The 20,688-nt window shown below is 48.2% G+C and overlaps 2 protein-coding genes across 2 annotated transcripts in view; one reads left to right on the forward strand and one right to left on the reverse strand.

The window, feature by feature from the left end:
• Positions 1 to 4,700: 4,700 nt before the first annotated feature.
• Positions 4,701 to 14,443, forward strand: AVPI1 (arginine vasopressin induced 1). Its single transcript, XM_033186779.1, has 3 exons — positions 4,701 to 5,204; positions 12,049 to 12,345; positions 13,841 to 14,443. The coding sequence occupies exons 2-3, from the start codon at positions 12,059 to 12,061 to the stop codon at positions 13,995 to 13,997; spliced, it is 444 nt and encodes a 147-aa protein (XP_033042670.1). The 5' UTR covers positions 4,701 to 5,204; positions 12,049 to 12,058; the 3' UTR covers positions 13,998 to 14,443.
• A 1,369-nt stretch (positions 14,444 to 15,812) lies between these two features.
• The window catches only part of PI4K2A (phosphatidylinositol 4-kinase type 2 alpha), a 38,196-nt gene continuing 33,320 nt past the window's right edge, over positions 15,813 to 20,688 (reverse strand). Inside the window, exon 9 of the mRNA XM_033186790.1 lies at positions 15,813 to 18,278. Within this exon, the coding sequence (XP_033042681.1) occupies positions 18,117 to 18,278 (162 nt within the window). The 3' untranslated portion in view covers positions 15,813 to 18,116. The remainder of the gene's footprint in view (positions 18,279 to 20,688) is intronic.

The following is a 20,688-nucleotide window of genomic DNA, read 5'->3' on the forward strand; positions in this document are numbered from 1 at the left end:
TCCTTGTAAGAAAAGAAGAGACCCCAAAGCTCACTCGCATATGCTCTCTCTGTCTCTCTTTCAGCATGTGAGGACACAGTGAGAAGGTGGCCATCTACAAGCCAAGAAGAGAGCCCTCGCCAGAAGTTGAATTGGCTGGCATCTTAAGCTTGGACTTCCCAGCCTTCAAAGCTGTGAGAAAATAAATGTTGTTTAAGCCACCCAGTCTATGGTATTTTGTTACAGTAGGCTGACACAATACTGACCTTTAATTCTAATCTACATGAATAGTGTACTTTTTTAGTGCTTCTATAATGTACCATTTTTCTTTTTTCTTTTCTTTTCTTTTTCTTTTTTTCTTTTTTGGAGATGGAGTTTTGCTGCCGTTGCCCAGTCTAGAGTGCAGTGGTGCAATCTTGGCTCACTGCAACCTCAGCCTTTCAGTTTCAAGTGATTCTCCTGCCTCAGCCTCCCAAGTAGCTGGGATTACAGGCGCCCGCCACCACACCCAGCTAATTTTTTTGTATTTTTAGTAGAGACAGGGTTTCACCCGTTGGTCAGGCTGGTCTTGAACTGCTGACCTCGTGATCCACCCACCTCGGCCTCCCAAAGTGCTGGGATTACAGGCAGGTGTGAGCCACCGTGCCTGGCATGTACCATTTTTCTATAAGGACTTTGCTATTTTTGGCCTGTCCAGATAGTCAGTTGATAGAAGCGGGCTATAGTCTAGTTGCCTTATGTAATGTTGTAAGCAGAAGGGACTTTATTAAAAAGTTTAGAATGTCCATGATTATTAATCAAGAAAATCAGAATTAATTCAAAAGTTGCACTGTTGCATGTCAGTTAAGTGTAAAACTTCTCTCCACTTTGCCCAGAACAGGACAAATAGCAATAAGAAACCCATGGGAATAAGTGTCAGCCCCATTAAGGAACCATTCTTGCAGGACAGAAAGAGGGAAGGAGTCCAGTGCTGGTTTAGTGTCTATAGCAAGGTGTATATTAAGAACTCAGCCTATAGTACCTCAAGTTGTCTTCACAGCAACACTGAAAAGTGGTGTGATTATTCTCATTTTAAAGACAAGAAAAATAGGCCAGGCTGGGTGGCTCATGTCTGTAATCCCAGCACTTTGGGAGGCCGAGGCGGGCAGATCACGAGGTCAAGAGATAGAGACCATTCTGGCCAACATAATGAAACCCGTCTCTACTAAAAATACAAACATTAGCCGGGCGTGGTGGCGCACACCTGTAGTCCCAGCTGCTCAGGAGGCTGAGGCAGGAGAATTGCTTGAATCCGGGAGGCGGAGGTTGAAGTGAGCTGAGATTGGGCCACTGCACTCCAGCCTGGTGACAGAGCATGACCTGTCTTAAAAAAAAAAAAAAAAAAGATAAGAAAATAGGCAGAGGAATTAACTAATTTGCTTAAGGTAAAACAGTTAGAATTCCCTTCTTAGACTTTACTTCCTTTGAGGGTAAAAACCAGTACTGAGTTGAACCATATTTGGGCCCAAGACAAAAGAAAAAATATATGTCCTATATGCACTCACCTTCCATATTTTGAACCAAATAGAAAAAGTGGATGAAAGCATTCCAATAAAAAAATGACTGCATATAAAGTTCCATGTTATTCAATCTGTTCACACGTTATTGTCAACTCTCATAAAGCCTCATTGGTAGTGACTGTTCCCATTGCAAAATAAAGCAAGGTCATAAACAATAGCCCGCCTATATTTTAAATGTTGATATTCTGTTCATCATGGATTTTTTGCATTAATTTTGATTTTAAAAAATGTTGTGTTAAGATATTATTTATCTTGGATTTCCTGAGTTTTTTGGTGCCCTCTTAAATTTTATGCCTGAAAGGAGTTCCTCACTAAACTCACTTTAATCTAGGCCTTGGGTAAAATCAAGTTTGGGCCTGAATTTCATGAGATTTCCATTCCCCAGAGTTGACTTTCTCTAAACAGGGCCCTGTCTGGGGTGATTACTGTCTCCAGCACCATTCTGTGAGTCTCAGATGACTCCACTTCTGGTGAGGCTTACATGGCCCACACAACTGTGGAGTGCCCCATCTTCTCGCCGAAAGTGTTGAATCACAAAGCTGTAACAATAGAAATGGTTCCATTGTAAGTACATGGTCACATGCCTGCAAAAATGTTTGGAGATACCAGATACGCTCCACCCAGCCTTAGTCACATCTGACCCAGAAACCACAAGTTCCCAATTCCTACCTCGGGATGCTCATCTAAGCTCGTGGCATCAGAATTCCTAGGTTCACCCAGCACCGATATGCCAAGAGTCTGGCTTCCCTATTCGTTAGAATGGGTCAGTGGGAGTCACTGGCTCAGAAGCTCAGCCTTTGGTTCAGGAGCCTGCACAGTCCCCTCCTTAGCCAAGTAGTTGGCTGAAAGTCTCTGCACCAATACTTTCCACTGGAGATGAACATTGCTGATTTCTTTGTTTTTTTCAACACTTCCCCAGGGCTTGAGGAAAGGTGAAGAGAAGCCACTGTAAAAACCTTTTTAACGGGCCAGGCGCTGTGGCTCATGCCTGTAATCCCAACACTTTGGGAGGCCGAGGTGGGAGGATCATGAGATCAATAGATTGAGACCATCCTGGCCAACGTGGTGAAACCCCGCCTCTACTAAAAATACAAAAATTAGCCGGGTGTGGTGGCATGTGCTTGTAATCCCAGCTACTCAGGAGGCTGAAGCAGGAGAATCGCTTGAACCCAGGAGGCAGAGGTTGCAGTGAGCCGAGATCGTGCCACTGCACTCCAGCCTGACAACAGAGTGAGATTCCATCTCAAAAAAAAAAAACAACAAAAAACCTTTTAGCAGCCGGGCATGGTGGCTCACGCCTGTAATCCCAGCACTTTAGGAGGCTGAGGCAGGTGGATTACCTGAGGTCAGGAGTTCAAGACCAGTCTGGCCAACATGGTGAAACCCCATCTCTACTAAAAATACAAAAATTAGCCAGGTGTGGTAGCACACGCCTGTAGTCCCAGCTACTCAGGAGGCTGAGGCAGGAGAATCGCTTGAACCCAGGGGGCAGAGGATGCAGTGAGCTGAGGTGGTGCCACTGCACTCCAGTTTGGGCAACAGAGTGAGACTCTGACTCAAAAAAACAAAACAGAACAAAAAACCCTTTTAGCCACAGCACAACAACACTTACCGATGCTATTTTTGTGCAGAAGGACAGAGAGAGGAACTGGAGATCATGGGGTGAGGACGAATAGCTCCCTAACATCCCCTTCACCCTGCAACAAGGAATTCACAAATCCCCACGTGCTGGCTCTTCCCCTTCCCACCCAGAACTTTTACAGAAGAAAAATCAAGCTTAAATGTATAAGAGGTCAGTTATGATGTAAAAAGGAAGTCAGGGAGACCCAAGAGCCTTTCCTGAGCATTGCTGAACAAGTGCACGAACACCTCATCGTCCAAGGACAAAACAAGCATTTATTAGAGGCCCACTGGACACCCTGCATCCACTCCTGCCCCTCCAATCCAAGTTCCAAGCTGCAGCCAGAGTGACCTTCTAAAAACACAAACTTGTCATGAGGATAAAATTTGCAAAGTGCTGACTGACACTACTGGTACGTGGTAAGTACTATAAAATTCCCGTTACATAAACACAGTACATATAATGCCATTCCCTGTTTAAACCCCTGCGAGGATCACATGGAACCTTCTCTGCCTGCCTCTGCCTTCTGTTTCCCATCGTGCTCTCTCTTGTTAGCCTTACTCCGGGTCGCATTTAATTCCTCCGGAGCCAAGCTACCTCCTGGCCCAACCAAATGCCTTTCCCTCTTTCCTTAAAGCAGTTTCCCCAGACCCACTCCTCTTCATTTGGCCAATTTCAACTCTTCTTTATATCTCAGCTTAAATGTTGCTTCTTCAGCCCTCCTGAACCTCCCAGAGGAAGCTTAGGTTCCTCCATAATTATTCTCTTATAGCCATAACATTGATCACAATTGTAATCACATATTCCATGTTTTAGGTTGTTTACCGCCTGCCTCCCTTACTAGGCTGTAGACTCCCCAGGACAAGGACTATAGGTCTTTCCGTCTCTCTTGTTTACTGCCTATCAGGGAACTCAGACAGCATAGGTCACTAACGAACATTTCCGAATGAATACAAACTTTAAAATACTGTCTTGTTTAGGTAACCGGCCCAAAGTCGCACAAACGACCTAATATTTGAACCCACGACTTTCTGGCTTTGAAGCCCAAGGTCTGACCGCAGCAGACTGCCCCTTCCTCTCCAAAGTCGGAGCCAAACGGTGGGCTGGGAGGGAAGTTGAAAGGCAGAATCTGAGGATCTGCAGAGGGCCACGCGCCGTAAGGCAGTCGGTGCCGTGCGCGCTGGCCTTGGGCCCAGGAGAAGGGGCACCGTCACGTGTACCCTACAGGGACAGCTGCCGCCGCACCCTGGGGCAGGAATGCAGCCCCGCCCGGCGCCCGCGCCTGCAAAACCGCGCTGGCCCTGGGGACTGACGTCAATGAACTGGGCGCCTCCGGCGCCGCGCTAGGGCGGTGAGGGCGGTGGCCAGGGCCCGGGTGGACACGCCCCCTCCCCGCCTCTCCGCCGCTCCGCCGCTGATGAGGTTCTAGGAAGCTTCTCAACTCTGCTTTCCAGGCCAGCAGAGGCGGGGGGCGGGGCTGGACACGCCCCCTCCCCGTCTCCCGCCTATGATTGGCGCACGGCACTCCACCTTGGGTTTGGAAGGCTCGCCTGGGAGCTCACACCCGGCTCGGGCCGAGGATTGGTTGTTCCGGGCTTGGGGAGCGCTTTCTCCCGGGAACCGCGGCTGTGACCCAGGTGGTCCGGACCAGTTTGGAGCTTCGTGCGGCCTGCCTCGAGCAACCAGGTACTTAGGTCGGCGGCCCAGCTCGGCGCTTCCGTGGGAGCCGGAGGGCAACAGGCAGCCGGGGTGCTACCGGGACGCAACCGCCAGATCCACTTAGGGCCCCGTCGTTCTGCGAAGCGGCCACGTCGGAGCCCCGGGGCCTCCTCGTGCTGGAGATGGCGCTTTAGGACCTCGGCCAGGATACCCTCTGCCACGCTCTTGTGCTGCCCGTGATCACCGACTGGCCCTGGAAGCATTTTCGCAGCAGGAAGCTCAGAGCTGCGCCCGCCCTTTCTGAAGGCTGTGGAAGAGGTTGGAGTGGGCGCATCTTAGCTTGCCCCATCCCCATTTGAGGTCTGTCAGAGCTGCCCTTCAGCGTGGTGAGTACCTTCTCCAATTCTCCACCGGGCAGTGGAGTGCAGAGGGCACAGGCTGGCTTGGGAGTCCTGACTTTGGATCCCTGTGCCTTCCACAATCTACAGAAGCAGATAGCTTCCGAAAGGCTTCTGGGTCTGACCTTCCCCAGAAGACCTCCTCAGCCATCTGGCAGGAACAAAAATAACAGTGGCTTGAGAGCCCGGGTGCTGGGGTCAGACTGCCTGGGTTCATGTCCCAGCCTTCCATCACCTGCCAGCTGTGTGACTTTGGGTGTAGTGTTCTCATCTGTAAAATGGGTGTAACAATAGTGCCACCTCATGTGAGGAGGAGAGAAAGCACCCATCTGAACGTGCTCTGTTCTGTGCTTGACACTGAACAAGCTGCCTCTATGATTTTAATCATAAAGCTATGACTTAAAAGTACACAGATTTGCTGATGGCTGTGATGATGAAAATGACAATGATTCTATAGCCTCTGGTAGTCAGGTAGCCTTTCCCTTCATCATTTATTCATTCAACCAGCATACGTGGAATGTCTGTGGTATACCAGGTACTAGAAGGAATGCCCTCGCAAACTTAATCTCCCTTTTCCTGCTAAGGGTTATTTATTCTATTTCTTTTTAAAAGCTGATTTAAAATTTTGTAGAGGCAGTCTTGCTATGTTGACCAGGCTGGTCTCAAACTCCTGGGCTCAAGCGATCCTCCCACCTCAGCCTCCCAAAGTGCTGGGATTATAGGCATGAGCCACCGGGCCCGGCCTTATACTCACTATTTTGATGATGATCAACTTGTGGCAGGGGAAACTGAGACTTATCCAAGGTCACCCAGTTAGCAGCACAGCCAGAATTCAGGGTTCTAGAACTCTTGAAAGGGTTATCCCCAGATCTAGTAACAGTTTATTTTCAGGTCATATATGAGAACTGGTCTGGGGAAAGGGCCCAGTTCCTTTCTCCACCTCCAGGGGCACAGATTTGGAGGCCAAAGTATATCCAGTTCTCTAGGCATACCTCCCTGAGGCTAGGCCCTGCTGGTGGGGAAGCCCACACAGCCATTTGAACTGGGCTTCCCATTTGAGGAGTCACAGATTTTGGCTGCTGTCCAGTGGCATGTCTGTGTAGGGTAGCAGGCCAGGGCCCCAAGTGTTGATTAGGGTCTTGGGCCAGAGCCTCCAGTAATTTTTCTAAGAGCCCCTAGGCCCCTGATTACAGAGATTATTGCTATCACCTGGGTTATTGGAAGGGGGCCTCCTCCTGCGTGAGAACCTAGGAGATGCCAGCTCACCCAAACGTGTTCTGCCTCTCGTGGTTACCTGGGCCTCCCTGGACTACAGTGAGATACTCTCCTAGAATAGCTGTCTGAACTGAACTTCGTATACTGCAAAGGGTGCTCAATTGCACACCATATTTATATATTGCAAATTCATTGCATGGTGAGTCACTTTTTAAATATATTTCTTTGTTAGGGTTCCACAGTTCTTCACTTACTGCCTGTTTCAAAACAAGTTGAACTTTGTCATTTTCAACGTTTGGTATTTCCTTTGGGGTTCATTTTCAACCTAGTTTGTGTCAAATTGAAGTATTTTGCAATTGGTCTTTGTACACAGACCCATACTTATCTTCTTTTATGTCAGCTTTGAAATGAAAGGTCCATTTGTAATCTAATAGCCCCATGGTTTCATTTTCTAGTTTTCAAAAGTACTATTGTTCAAGTATACACTGACTTTTCCTGGACTAAGGTCTTCTCCAGGAAATTGGAGGGAAAATAACTATTGAACACATTGAATGAGGCAGGAAGTTTCTTTTGATAATAAAAGTGTTCTGATTCGCCATTTCATCGGTTTTCCCAAAACTTACCATCTAATCCTACCTGGAATCTGCCTAGTTTTATTCCCAGCCTCACTCTGCTGTCTGAATCCCAGAATAAGAGGCAGAGCCAAGAGTGAGGGGTCTCAGCCGGTGGTGGTGGCTCACACCTGTATTCCCAACACCCTGGGAGGATGAGGTGGGTGGATCACTTGAGGTCAGGAGTTCAAGACCAGCCTGGCCAACATGGTGAAACCTTGTCTCTACTAAAAATACAAAAATTAGTCAGCCGTGGTGGCGGGCACCTGTAATCCCAGCTACTTGGGATGTTGAGGCAAGAAAATTGCTTGAACCTTGGAGGCGGAGGTTGCAGTGAGCTGAGATTTGCACCACTGCACTCCAGCCTGGGTGACAGAGTGAGACTCTGCCTCAGAAAAAAAAAAAAAACAAAAACTAAACAAACAAAAAAGAGTGAGGGGCCTCAAAATCTGAAGGTGCTAAGCCCTCCCCAAGGTTCATGGAGGGTATGGTTGAGGCTGGAGGCTCAGACTCTCTGCAAGGGTTTCTTGGTATGTTTGTAACGCAGCTCACTGAAGCTGTAGTCAAAGCCTTGCTGTCCTGGGAGAGGTTGCTGGGAAGTCAGGCTCCAAGCCATTTCCTCCCTGAGGCAGCTGCTGCTACATGATCCTTATTGCCCTTCTTTCCCTGGGGAGGTGAGGCCGGATATCACCCTTTCTCCTACCACCCCAGACCAGCCTAGGCCTCTGCCCCAGGCTTGGTCATAGCCAGCTGAGGTCACTAGGGAGCTTTAGAGCTGTGAGTTCTGTTTTCTACCAGATCCTAACCCCAGGGCCCACTGCAGCAAAACAGCATAGAGTAGGGAGGAGAAAGGGAGCTACTGGCCGGGGAGTTTCCTAGCACCCAGTTAGCCAGACCTGTCCACACATGTTGCCCCTAGCTTTGGCAGACAAGTAGCTCCATTCCTCCTTCTGTACAGACTTACCTGCACATGGAATTGTTGACTCCCAGCACTGTGCAGGCCCTCAGAAGCCATCAACATCAAGCTGTTCTTATAGCAGTAACAGGGAAACTGACCCACAGAGGGGATGTGAATTGCCTGAGGCCTTTCAGCCAGTAAGTGGCAGAAGTAGGGCTTGAACCCACTCCTCTGAGTCATAAGCCAGGGCTCTGTGTACTGCGCTGGGTTGCAGTTCTTGATTTCTTCTGTGGAAGCTGGGCTCTTCCTCTTTAGAGTGCTACAGCTCAAGGCTGGGCTAACTGTCACCCAGGAAAGAGCCCAGACCCTAGTGAACAGACTAACACAATTCCACAGCTCCACCCCTGCCTCCACCAGGTGGGATAATTCATTGTCCTTCCCTTTCCATTGGCAGGATTTCCCCTTCATGAATTAGGTGGGAATAGGAAAGCACTCTTCATAGAAACATGAAGTGTTCTTTAAGCTGCCTGGCTGTGAAGCCAGCTCAGGGGTTTAGAAGCGTGGGCTGACCGGGCTCAGTGGCTCAAGCCTGTAATCACAACACTTTGAGAGGCCAAGGCGGGGGGATCACCTGAGGTCAGGAGTTCAAGACCAGCCTGACCAACATGGTGAAACCCCGTCTTTACTAAAAACACAAAGAATTAGCCAGGAGTGGTGGGGGATGCCTGTAATTCCAGCTACGCAGGAGGCTGAGGCAGGAGAATCGCTTGAACTTGGGAGGTGGAGGTTGCAGTGAGCTGAGACTGTACCACTGCACTCCAGCTTGGGCAACAATAGCAAAACTCGCTCTCAAAAATATATGTAATAATAAAAATAAAAGCATGGCTGCAGTCATTTCAACCACCTCTGGCCTCGGCTGAGCCACTGGTAGTCATACTTGCATCTCAGCTTCCCTTTACTTCCCTGTGAAATGGGATAACAGTCCCTAACTCCTAGAATTGTTTTGAGGATGAAAGGATATCATCCATATTGCCTCATCCAGAGTAAATATCCCATAGTTAGCTTTTATTTCTCTTTATCAGCCTAGAAGTGTTACCTGGTGACTGTTGTCTTTTTTGTTTTTTTGAGATGGAGTCTCACTCTGCCGCCTAGGCTGGAGTGCAGTGGCGCGATCTCGGCTCACTGCAAGCTCTGCCTCCCTGGTTCACACCATTCTCCTGCCTCAGCCTCCTGAGTAGCTGGGACTACAGGTGCCCACCACCACACCCGGCTAATTTTTTGTATTTTTAGTAGAGACGGGGTTTCACCATGTTAGCCAGGGTGGTCTTGATCTCCTGACCTTGTGATCCGCCCGCCTCGGCCTCCCCAAGTGCTGGGATTACAGGCGTGAGCCATCGCGCCCGGCCTGACTATTGTCTTCTTGTCACAGTGTGTTTATGTCATCCAGCTCTGGGGGCTTAATTACCACATAGATTAGATTTTAACTGGATTTTTGTAATAGCACCTAAGAAGGGGCAGATTTTTAAATTCCCGTTTTCCAGATAAAAAGTACAATTTTCATGATGTTAACTCATCTGGAAGTCTTCTACAGCTTTATTTTAGTTGTTAAATCTTTTGAAAACAGGGTGGAGTTTTTATGATAGAAGGCCTGGAAACTGGGACAAAGTGAGCATAGAAATGATTGGAATAATGAGGGTGACTATTGAGGTGAGGAGCGGGGAAAGCCAGGGCAAGGGAGGGAGTCATATTTTGGGAGTATGAGTGGGGCGGAGATAATTCAAACCCTTACAGAGAACAAAAGGCAGGTTAGGGGAAGGATTTCTTCTGCAAGTGGGTTGATAGGAAATTAGAAAAGCTTTTATATATAAGGTTTTGTACTGTTTGCCTCTTATGATGAGCATATAAATATTTTAATTTAAACATATTTTAATGTTCCTTTTCCCCCTTTGGAAGCTGGTTGCTGTTGATTGCTGTCTCTGTAGCTGGCTGTGGAATGAGGTCTGACTCAGGCAGCCAGGCCCTGGGAAAGCAGCAGGACCTGCTCCTCCTCTCCCCAAAAGGCCTGGGGCTGGGAAAGGGGTGAGAGCGCAGGGCTGTCATCAGCTGGCTGTGGCCACACAGCTTGGAGGAAAGCAGGGTTCACCTATACCCCTGACTCAGGTACAAAGGTCACAGAGGCCAACAGAGGAGGATTTGCATTTACAAATTCCTCAGTATCCATGGAGGGTGGTTCCAGGCTCCTCCGTGGGATGCTTGAGTCACTTACATAAAATATCATGTTTGTGTATAGACTGTGCACATCCTCCTGCATGCTTGAAATCATCTCTAGGGTACTTATAATACCTAATACAATGTGAATGCTCTGTAGTTACAATGAATCCATTTTTTATTTTTTTTATTGTTGTATCATTGTATTCTTTTTTTTTTGAGACAGAGTTTTGCTCTTGTTGCCCAGGCTGGAGTGAAATGGTGCGATCTCGGCTCACCGCAACCTCCGCTTCCTGGGTTCAAGTGATTCTCCTGCCTCAGCCTCCTGAGTAGCTGGGATTAAAGGCACCCGCCACCACTCCCCGCTAATTTTGTATTTTTAGACAGAGTTTCTCAATGTTGGTCAGGCTGGTCTTGAACTCCCAACCTCAGGTGATCTGCCCGCCTTACCTCCCAAAGTGCTGGGATTACAGGTGTAAGCCACCATGCCCAGCCATATCATTGTATTTTTAAATTTTTTATTTATCCAAGGTTGGCTGAATCCCTGGATGTAGAACCCACAGATGCTGAGGGCCAACTATAGCTCTTATTGGGTAACTGATATACTAGGCTCATTTAATCCTTACTATAACCCTAAGAAGTGGGTAATCTTATCCCCATTTGACATTTAAGGAGACAGGCTCAGAGAGGAGGTTGGGTAACTTGCTTAAGGTGTCAGAGTTGGGACTCGAAACCTGTTCTGTGTAATGCCAGTCTTGTTTCCAGGCTGTGCTGGAGACAAGGATGTGGTGGGTAAGCTTCTTAGGCCCTTATTATTCAAAGTGGACTATCTAGAATCAAAGGAGATCATTTAATTTTGACTTCCTGGATATGATGGGAGACATTGACACAGAGCCTAACTTCTATTGTTCTTATAAATTTCAGCCTCTGCCCTTGACAGTATATTCTAACCCTTGCAGCCTCCTCTTCTGCCTCCATCTCTGGCTCATTAGGTCCACTGGACTGTGGTTAGATCTGATTGACTTATTTCATACTATGTTTACTAAATTATATGGATTTGGTTCATCCCCAAGGTCTTGAAAATAGGAGGCGGGATGATGTCTCAATTTTATAGACTGAAAACACTGACCACTATTCTATATACTTTAGGTCTTCCTTCAATCTTCAAATTAATCCTATAAAGTAGGTGCTAGTACCAGGTGATAATTTGACATGGGAGGCAGCTGAGGCAGGGGGGATGCCCCACCAAGTAAGTGGTGGAGGGGGATAAAGTGGGATTCCAAACTGGGTAGCCCAGTTCCACAACTCCTCTCTTACCTGTGTGCTACAGCACCTGGGCCTTAGCATCAGAGAGGCCTGGGTTCTCATCCTAGTTGCATAACCATGGATGACTTAACCTTTCCTCAGATTCCTCATCTGTGAAATGAGGAGGATAAAAATACCTACCTTACAGGGCTGTTATGCTTGTTACATCTCATTGATACTATGAAAGGCAAGCTCTTACAGGTGCCTGGTATAAGTACTCAGCACAGTTGAGCTGCTACTGGGCATCCTGGTGTCTGCATGGAATTTACAGCTAGACAGACCTGGGTTCAACTGCTGGCTCTGCATGTGCATGTGGCTTTGTGACACTGGCAAGTCATTTAACCCCTCTGAGTTGCACTTCTTCATCTGTAAAATGAGGATAAACAATAGTTCTTACCTCACGGGTTGCTGTGAATCCTAAATGAGATAATATAGGTGTCTGACACATAAGCGCTTAAGTGGTGTTAAGGCAAGAGACTTCCTCCAGTTTAGCTCCTGGAGAATGGAAACATCAGAAGCCCTAGGATTAGCCAGGACCCCCAGGTCTGGGAAGGACCAGCTGAGTTGCTGATGTCTCCATGCTTTCCATCCTCAGAGCATCCGCAATGGGTACCCCAGCCTCGGTGGTCAGTGAGCCACCCCCTTGGCAGGCCCCAACTGAGGCCCGGGGCCGCAAGCAGGCCTCAGCCAACATCTTCCAGGACGCCGAGCTGCTGCAGATCCAAGGCCTGTTTCAACGCAGTGGGGACCAGCTGGCCGAGGAACGGGCACAGATCATCTGGGAATGTGCAGGGGACCACCGTGTGGCTGAGGCCCTCAAGAGGCTGCGCAGGAAGAGGCCCCCAAGGCAGAAACCCCTGGGCCACTCGCTACACCACTGCAGCCGGCTCAGGTAGGTTCCTAGAACTGGATGGCTGAGGGAAGAGCACCAACGCCTGTTCCACCGTTGTGTTGACTGTGTGGCCTGGAGCTAGTGGCCTCACTGTAAAGTGCCTGCCTACCACTAGGGTGGTTATAAGGTCTACACAGTGTCATCACTTGGTTGGCACTTACAAGACTGCTGTCGGTGGATGCGGTGGTTTCATGCCTGTAATCCCAGCACTTTGGGGGGCCAAGGCAGGCAGATCACTAGGTCAGGAGTTTGAGACCAGCCTGACCAACATGGTGAAACCCTGTCTCTACTAAAATTACAAAAATTAGCTGGGTGTGGTGGTGCACACCTATAATTCCAGCTACTCATGAGGGTGAGGCAGGAGAACTGCTTGAACCCGGGAGGCTGAGGTTTCAGTGAGCCGAGATCGTGCCATTGCACTCCAACCTGGGTGACAGAGCGAGACTCTGTCTCAAAAAGAAAAAAAAAAAAAGACAGATGTTACTTTTGGAGTCATACACAACCCTGTAAACTCCCATGGAAAGAGATCCCTGAGTCCTAGTAGCACCACCTCATTTTGCTGTGATTCTCAGCTTACCAGCCTGGGCAACATGGTGAGATCCTGTCTCTGAAGAAAAACACACACACACACACACACACACACACACACGCACACACAAAGAAAAATTAGCCAGGTGGCATGCACCTGCAGTCCGAGCTACTCCAGGGGCTGAGGTAAGGTAGGAGGATCACTTGAGGCCAGGAGTTTGAGGCTGCAGTAAGCTATGATCCTGTCACTGCACTCCAGCCCGAGTGACAGAGTGAGACCCTATCTCTTTAAAAAAAAAAAAAAAAAAAGCCTAATTAAAATCTTGGCTGGGGATTAGAGAGAATACAGCTTAGGAATGTATTGTCGAGGCATTATGGGTTAAAAATTGTTGAAAAACTTTTACCTTGAGATCTCTCCCCAGTCTCCCTAGTCGGCCACTTCTTTGCCTAGGCCACTGCCAGCCCAGGAAGAGTGAACCCAAAAGGATGGAGCTGAACCACTTGGCCTCAACCAATCACTATGGGTGATGCTCTGCACTTCATCTCTCTGCTGCCTTCTCTGGGGCCCACAGTCAGAACATCAGACCTGAACAGGCCTTTGGAGGTCATCAGGTCCTGAGATGGCAAGTCAGTGTCATAGCTTGTATTTAACTCCAGTTGATTAGTAGTCACTGCTTATCAAACCAGTTTAATAGCATGACTAATTAATGACATCTGCCATGAGTACAGGATGAGGATGAAGAAATGTTGAGTTTTGTACAACCTGATCTGGTCCAACCCTTTCTACTGCAGAGAAATCTGAAAACTTTGTCTAGTCAGTTCTCAGAGCAGGAAAGACCAGACCAGAGCCCCGGTCTCATTTTGCTCCAAATCGTACGTTTTATGGTCTGCCATGAAAAAAATCTCTTGAAATCCCCATTCCATTCTCCCTATTGATGTTGGCTAATCATACACTTGTTCTCTGCAGAATCCTGGAGCCCCACTCTCCACTGGCCGACCCACAGAGTGCCACGGAGACAGCCTCCAGTGAGCAGTATCTGCACTCTAGGAGGACAAGTGCCAGGATCCGCCGGAACTGGAGGAAGCCAGGCCCCACAAGCTACCTCCACCAGATCAGACACTGATCCAGGGAAAGAGCCAGGAATGGCAGTGTCTTCCCTCTTGCCAAAGGGCCTGGGGAGGTGAAGAAGGAAGAGAGACTTTAGGCAAGCAGCCCAAAGGGGTAAATGAAAGCAAGAGGCCGCTGCCACTGGTCTGCTCCATTCAGAACAGGACTGGATGCTTCTGCTGGGCTCTCCATTATGTGCGACCCATTCCTTACCAAAATGAGGAGAGACAGTGACTGTTCCTGCCACAGTCTTTCCCAATCTAACACTATTCTCGGGCTGCATGATATTCCCCTGGGAGCCAAGTGACAGGCCCTCAGACACAGCATTTCACCACTCACGCTACTAATCTACCTGCTACTACTGTAAACCATGGTTCCAGCAGCCTGTTCCACACTCCCGCACCATCAGGGTCCACAGGGAAACCGTGGTTTAAGTGGCAAATAAAAACATCTGCATCAAGAGTGTGTGTCTGTCACAGAAGGGGAGGAACTGAAACAGAGTGGGAGGGGCAAGAGTATCCCCAGTAAGGAAAAATCAGGGCTGGCTTCCTCTCCTTTTCACCTCCCTCTCCTTTTTCACCCCCATGCCAAGCCCCTGGACCACAGCTTCCTTTTCCAGAGCCTGTTGGATCGGGAGTAGAGGGGAGAGTCTGCAGCAGTCCTGATCCACAGGATCAGAAGGGAAAGACTGTCATGGTGAGCCCCGCACAGTAGGCTGGGGCCTTGGATTGGCTTAATCTGCAGTCAAACTAGTGGTGCCAGCTCCTCATTTGGCTTCTTCATCCTTATGGGCTGACCATCCAAAGGTGGACCAATCGTCCTGAAGCTGCCTGCATTATATCCTAGGCTTCCCATGACCTGGAAATCCTTGAAAGCAGGGGGTTTTCCTGCAGTTCTAGCTCCACCTCAAGAGAAGCACACTCTGTGCTTATTAACTTTCTTCTCCCTCTCCACCCGCCCTATAAAGCATACAGCAGATCCAGCAGATTATTCAGGGTTTCAAGTGGGGCAGGGATGTACACAAGGCAGGGCTGCCCTCTGGTGGCCGAGAGGAGGAGTCACTACTACCTGAGTATAGGTAGCACCTCTTTTTTATTTTATTGTCTGCTTATTTTATTTATTTATTTATTTATTTATTTTTGAGACAGAGTCTTACCTCCAGGCTGGAATGCAGTAGTGCGATCTCGGCTCAGTGCAACCTCCACCTCCCGGGTTCAAGCGATTCTCCTGCCTCAGCCTTCCAAGTAGCTGGGATTACAGGTGTGTGCCACCACGCCCGGCTAATTTTTGTGTTTTTAGTAGAGATGAGGTTTTGCCATGTTGGCCAGGCTGTTCTCAAACTCCTGACCTTAAGCGATGTGCCTACCTCAGCCTCCCAAAGTGCTGGGATTACAGGCGTGAGCCACTGCACCCAGCCTGTAGGTCCACATTTCTTATCCCAAGCCCTTGGTACTAGATTATTTTGGAATTCAGATTTTTTACTTTTTTGGCTCTTAAGTAGTCAGGGCAAATACTGTGTCCCTGGTAGGGAACCATGTCATAAAATATATTGACATTTCTGCAACAAAGAATCACACTAAGAGGGACCCATCATAATTACCAACAGCTTCCCATCAGTGCAGGTTCAGGTCAGGTTTGGTTTCAAATGGGTTATGAAAATACTTGTGGTTTTCAGAGCATCGGGACTTTGGAAATGAGGGCCTGGATCTTACTTTATTCAGGGGAAATAGCCCGTCTCAGCAACTCCGTAGAAACACAGGTTTCTTTGCCGTCAAAATTCTGTTCCTACCTTCTTTGTCTTCCTTCCCCCAAAAGAAACTGGACAAAAAAGGTCAGAACTGGATTTGTTATTCATACATTTGCGTTGATTTAAATACATTACGTACAATTTCTACAGTGGATTAGAAGAATGACACGGGGCAGCAGCACTCTCGCAGCCCAGCCTCCATTCCCTGACACTGGAGGCAGGGCCTATGGCTGGCAGAGGGACGGTGTTCCACGAGTGCCACCCAGAAGCCTGCCCCGGCACTCTGGGCCCCTGGCTCTTCCAGAGTCCACATTCAAGGCAACCTGAGCACAGGCTTGAGGGAGAGTGGAGAAAGGCCAGGAAAGGATGCCCACACTCTTGCCTGCCAGGCCCAGGACCAGCTTGCTTCTACACTGGACCCAATTTCCTTCTGATCACAGAGCTGGTCTGGATCAAGAAAATGTGCAGATCTGGCATGGAGGCTGTGGCCAGGTGAGGCAGCCGGGCTCCCTGTTAGACCCCCAGGCTCCCTTGAGCACCAGATGGGCACTTCACCAACAGGTTTGGGTAAAAATGTCTACAGAGAACTATGCACACCTGGGTCCCCTTCTGGCTCCTACAGTCAGGGGGCAGGTGTTCCCTCAAACATTGTTCCCAAGGCCAGTGTCCGAGTCAGCTGCATGTGATTGTCGGGGCTGGGGCTGGGGCAGGCAGGTGAGCTGTACCTTTGTCCATGGGGCATGCACATCCGGCTCTCAGAAATTCTTCCTGTCAGCCAGGTGGAAGCCTGGGACAACTAGGCTCCTGGTGGCTGGACTGGAAGGGGACTGGCAGAGACCAGCCTGAACCAGCTGACCAGAGGGCTGCACATCTCTGCTCTGCAGCCAGGCAAGCAGTAGACATGCAGCCATAGTCCTCACTCCCTTTCTTTGGTTGTTTTTCAAACCTTCAAGATAGTTTCTTTCTGAGGTTGACTGACCAATTCCAAGGTGCCAGAATTGTGAAATGTCCAGTAGCACAGGGCATGAACACAGCTGCCCCTCAGACATACAGGGCACCCTTTTTACTCCCTCCTGAGGCCATACTTTGCTTTGGTGTAGAAAGGGCTCAAACACCTGGCAAGTGGGGGTGGGGAGTGAGGCAGCAGGGGAAAAGACACATGGAAGCAAGAAGATGCGCACTGAGCTGGGCAGGACCTGGGACAGTCTGAAGGCCTCTGTCCTTTGGGTCCCGCCTTTCTCAGGAAGCGACAGAGAAATTGACCTAGAACAAGTCAGGGAGAAAAGGGAAACTGCCATTTATGAGGCAGAATCCACGTTCTGTGACTTCCACCAAGCAGCAGTGGTGGCACAGAAAAAAGTCCAAGAACCTAATAGCCTGTCCTCTTAGAAGCCAAGACTCATCCCAGAACCCTTGCAGAGACCCACTCCAGAAGACAAACTGAACTTTTACATCAAAATAGTTGGGGGGTGGGGAACTTAAAACGACAGGAATAAATGAGAAGATTGGGACCAAGGACTCAGGAAGCAAGGTGGGATATGTTCACCCATAGATCACTTAGCTCCCAGCATACACTCCGGCCGCGTGGATCACTTTTACATGCTGGGAGTCAACTTCCTACTAAAATATAAATGCTAAGACTAGCTCTTCCTGCCTCTGCTTGAGAAAGACACAAGCTATAGGCCAGCAGAGAGCAGAGAGGTTCTCTATGATTGTGTGCGGAAGTGCTGGCGGGGGTAAAGCAAAAACCTCTCTTCCAGAACGGTTTGGAGGCTTGCAGCCAGCCCACAGCACTGGTGGGAGATGGAGGAGGCTTGCCAAAAACCCAGAAGAAAGGTGTGGCTTCTGTCTGTCCCAGTGCTGTAGTACTGCGAGTCATCCAGTTGCCTCTGACACCGCCTTGGCTCATGGGAGGAAGCAACTGCAAGGCAGCTGAATGTCAGGTCTATGCAAATTTAGGCCTGGATTAAAGGTTTCTGACATGAGATGACCCAGGGTTCTGCGACAAGCATTTAAAGTTGTTTTTGTTTTGTTTGTTTTTCTGATGCAGAATATAATAGGGAATTGCAATAGAGCAGGGTGTCAGGGAAGGAAGGGACTGTCCCAGCCTGCCACCAGCAGATGCTGGAAGGGAGATGCTCCTTCCCAGGCATCTGGACTATGTGCATGGAGCTCCAGCCTCCCCACACTCAGAAGGGTGAGGAGCACTCACTGTTCCTGATTGTGCTTCTCCCTGTGGATGGGAAAGCCCTGAGCAGGGTGGCAAGCAGAGAGGGAGGGCTCTTAAAGGTGCTGCTCTCCACTGGCTTCTCTGGCTTTTCCTGCACCCCACTTCCCAGGCTTCCTCCCACCAGTCTCTGAGAATATTTCCTCTGCGTGCCTCTGGAGCTACCACCATGAAAAGAAGGGCTTCCGGCTCTGAAAGCTCTGTGTGTAGGACTCGCTAGAAGACCGCTGGTGGGAACGGGCCGTCTCAACAATCACAGGTGGCATCTGGACGAGGTGCAGGGGACTCTTGTTGTCTTTCAAGGCCTGGGTCAGATTTAAGATCTGCAGTGGGAAAAAGGAGATGGGTGAGGGAGAGGCCTCAGCATTCCAGATCTGCCTCTGAAAGGAGATCAGTAGAGAGGACTCCTACAAATCAATTTTTAAAAACACCAATGGAAAATCATGCAAATAGGCTATTTACAAAAGTAGAAATGAGCAAAACAGAAAATAGAAACCTCTTGAATCATTTAAAAAATATAAATGAAAACAAATATTTTATTTTATTTTTTGCCCTCCAGTTAGTAAAGATACAAAAGAATGACTCAGAGTTGGGGAGAGTTCAAAAAAATAAACACTTGCCAGGCACACTGGCTCACGCCTGTAATCCTAGCACTTGGGAGGCCGAGGCAGGTGGATCACTAGAGGTCAGGAGTTTCAGACCAGGCTGGCCAACATGGTGAAACCCCATCTCTACTAAAAATACCAAAAAAAAATTAGCTGGCCATGTGAGCACACACCTGTAGTCCCAACTACTGAGGAGGCTGAGGCAGAAGAATCTCTCGAACCCAGGAGGCGGAGGTTGCAGTGAGCTGAGATCATGCCACTGTACTCCAGCCTGGGCAACAGAGTGAGACTCCATCTCAAAAAACAAAAACAAAAACAAAACACAAAAAAAACACTGAAAAATGAACAGATGCTAACCTGGCCAACATGGTGAAACTCTGTATCTACTAAAAATACAAAAAAATTAGCCAGGCGGGGTGGTGCACACCTGTAATCCCAGATGCTTGGGAGGCTGGGCATAAGAATCTCTTGAACCGGGGAGGCAGAGGTTGCAGTGAGCTGAGATCATGCCACTGTACTCCAGCCTGGGCAAAAGAGCAAGACCCCGTCTCAAAAAATAAAATAAAATAAAATAAAACAAAACAGACCCTCTGACTTGGCAATTCCATTTTTAAGAAACACTAATGGATATGCATAAAACATTTAGTTTCAAAAAATATATAATGTAATATTGTTTATAACAGTGAAAATATGTAAATTAAATTAGTTAATAATTTAAGGGATAAGAAACAATTATCCTAAAATATCTAGAAATTTAACCAGGGAACTATCAGATATATATGTAAATGTATTGGCATAGAAGTAATCACAATGTTGTGTTAGATGCAAAGGAAAGCAGAAAAGGAACCCGTGTAAGACTGTAACCCCTTTTACTTTCTAAAATTCTGTCTTCCTATCTACCTATAGTGTAGAAAAAAGTCTGGCAGTTGGCAGTGGTCATCTCTGGGTATCAATAAATTATAGGTGTTTTTAATTATTTATTGTTGTTCATCCCTATTTTCATTTTCCTACAAAGATGATATAAATGTAAAATGTAAAAAGCCAGCTGGGCGTGGTGGCTCACGCCTATAATCCCAGCACTTTGGGAGGCCGAGGTGGGTGGGTCACTTGAGGTCAGGAGTTTGAGACCAGCCTGGCCAATATGGTGAAACCCTGTCTCTACAAAAATACAAAAATTAGCTGAGCATGATGGCAGTTGCCTGTAATCCCAGCTACTGGGGAGGCTGAGGCAGGAGAATCACTTGAACCCGGGAGGCGGAGGTTGCAGTGAGCTGAGATTGCGCCACTGCACTCCAGTCTAAGCGAATGAGCGAGACTCCGTCTCAAAAAAAAAAAAGAAGTAAAAAGCCAACATTTCATTTGGATTCTCCTTCCACCACTATCTCTTCATCATCTTTTTTTTTTTAAAATAAATGTTTTACCTTGGAATAATTTTAGAGAAAAGTTGCAGATAGTACAGAGAGTTCCTATATAGCATTTGCCCAGTTTCCCCTAATTTTTTTTCTTTCTTTTCTGAGACAAGGTCTCACTCACTCTGTCGCCCAAGCTGCAGTACAGTGACACATTCATAGCTCACTGCACCCTCCAACTTCTGGCCTCAAATGATCCTCCCACCTCAGCCTCCCAAAGTGTTGGGATAACAGGCGTGAGCCACTGAGTCCAGTCCTCACCATCTTTTGTCAGTATTTTATAGGTATTTCAGTTATGTGTTCATGAGGACACAGTTTCTCCTCTTTGTCAAAATTAGTATCACCATCATTTATCTTCTCTGGTAGGAGAGTACAAAAGCTGAAGATGTCCTATCTTCTCTCTCTCTCACTCTTTTTTTTTTTCTGAGACGGAGTTTCATTCTTGTTGCCCAGGCTGGAGTGCAATGGCGCAATCTCAGCTCACAGTAACCTTCACCTCCCAGGTTCAAGCGATTCTCCTGCCTCAGCCTGCCTCAGCCTTCTGAGTAGCTGGGATTACAGGTATGCACCACCACACCCAGCTAATTTTGTATTTTTAGTAGAGATGGGGTTTTTCCATGTTGGTCAGGCTGGTCTCAAACTTGCAACCTCAGGTGATCCACCCGCCTCGGCCTCCCAAAGTGCTGGGATTACAGGCATGAGCCACCACGCCTAGCCCT

This window comes from Trachypithecus francoisi, unplaced genomic scaffold, assembly GCF_009764315.1.
Source record: "Trachypithecus francoisi isolate TF-2019V2 unplaced genomic scaffold, Tfra_2.0 Contig01579, whole genome shotgun sequence".
Lineage (NCBI taxonomy): Eukaryota > Metazoa > Chordata > Mammalia > Primates > Cercopithecidae > Trachypithecus > Trachypithecus francoisi.

What these genes read in the sequence shown, in the direction of transcription:
- AVPI1 (XM_033186779.1), top strand. Translation starts at nt 12,059, where the DNA reads ATGGGTACCCCAGCCTCGGTGGTCAGTGAGCCACCCCCTTGGCAGGCC. An exon ending in CACCACTGCAGCCGGCTCAG is followed by an intron (nt 12,346 to 13,840) that starts GTAGGTTCCTAG and finishes TGTTCTCTGCAG; the next exon opens with AATCCTGGAGCCCCACTCTC.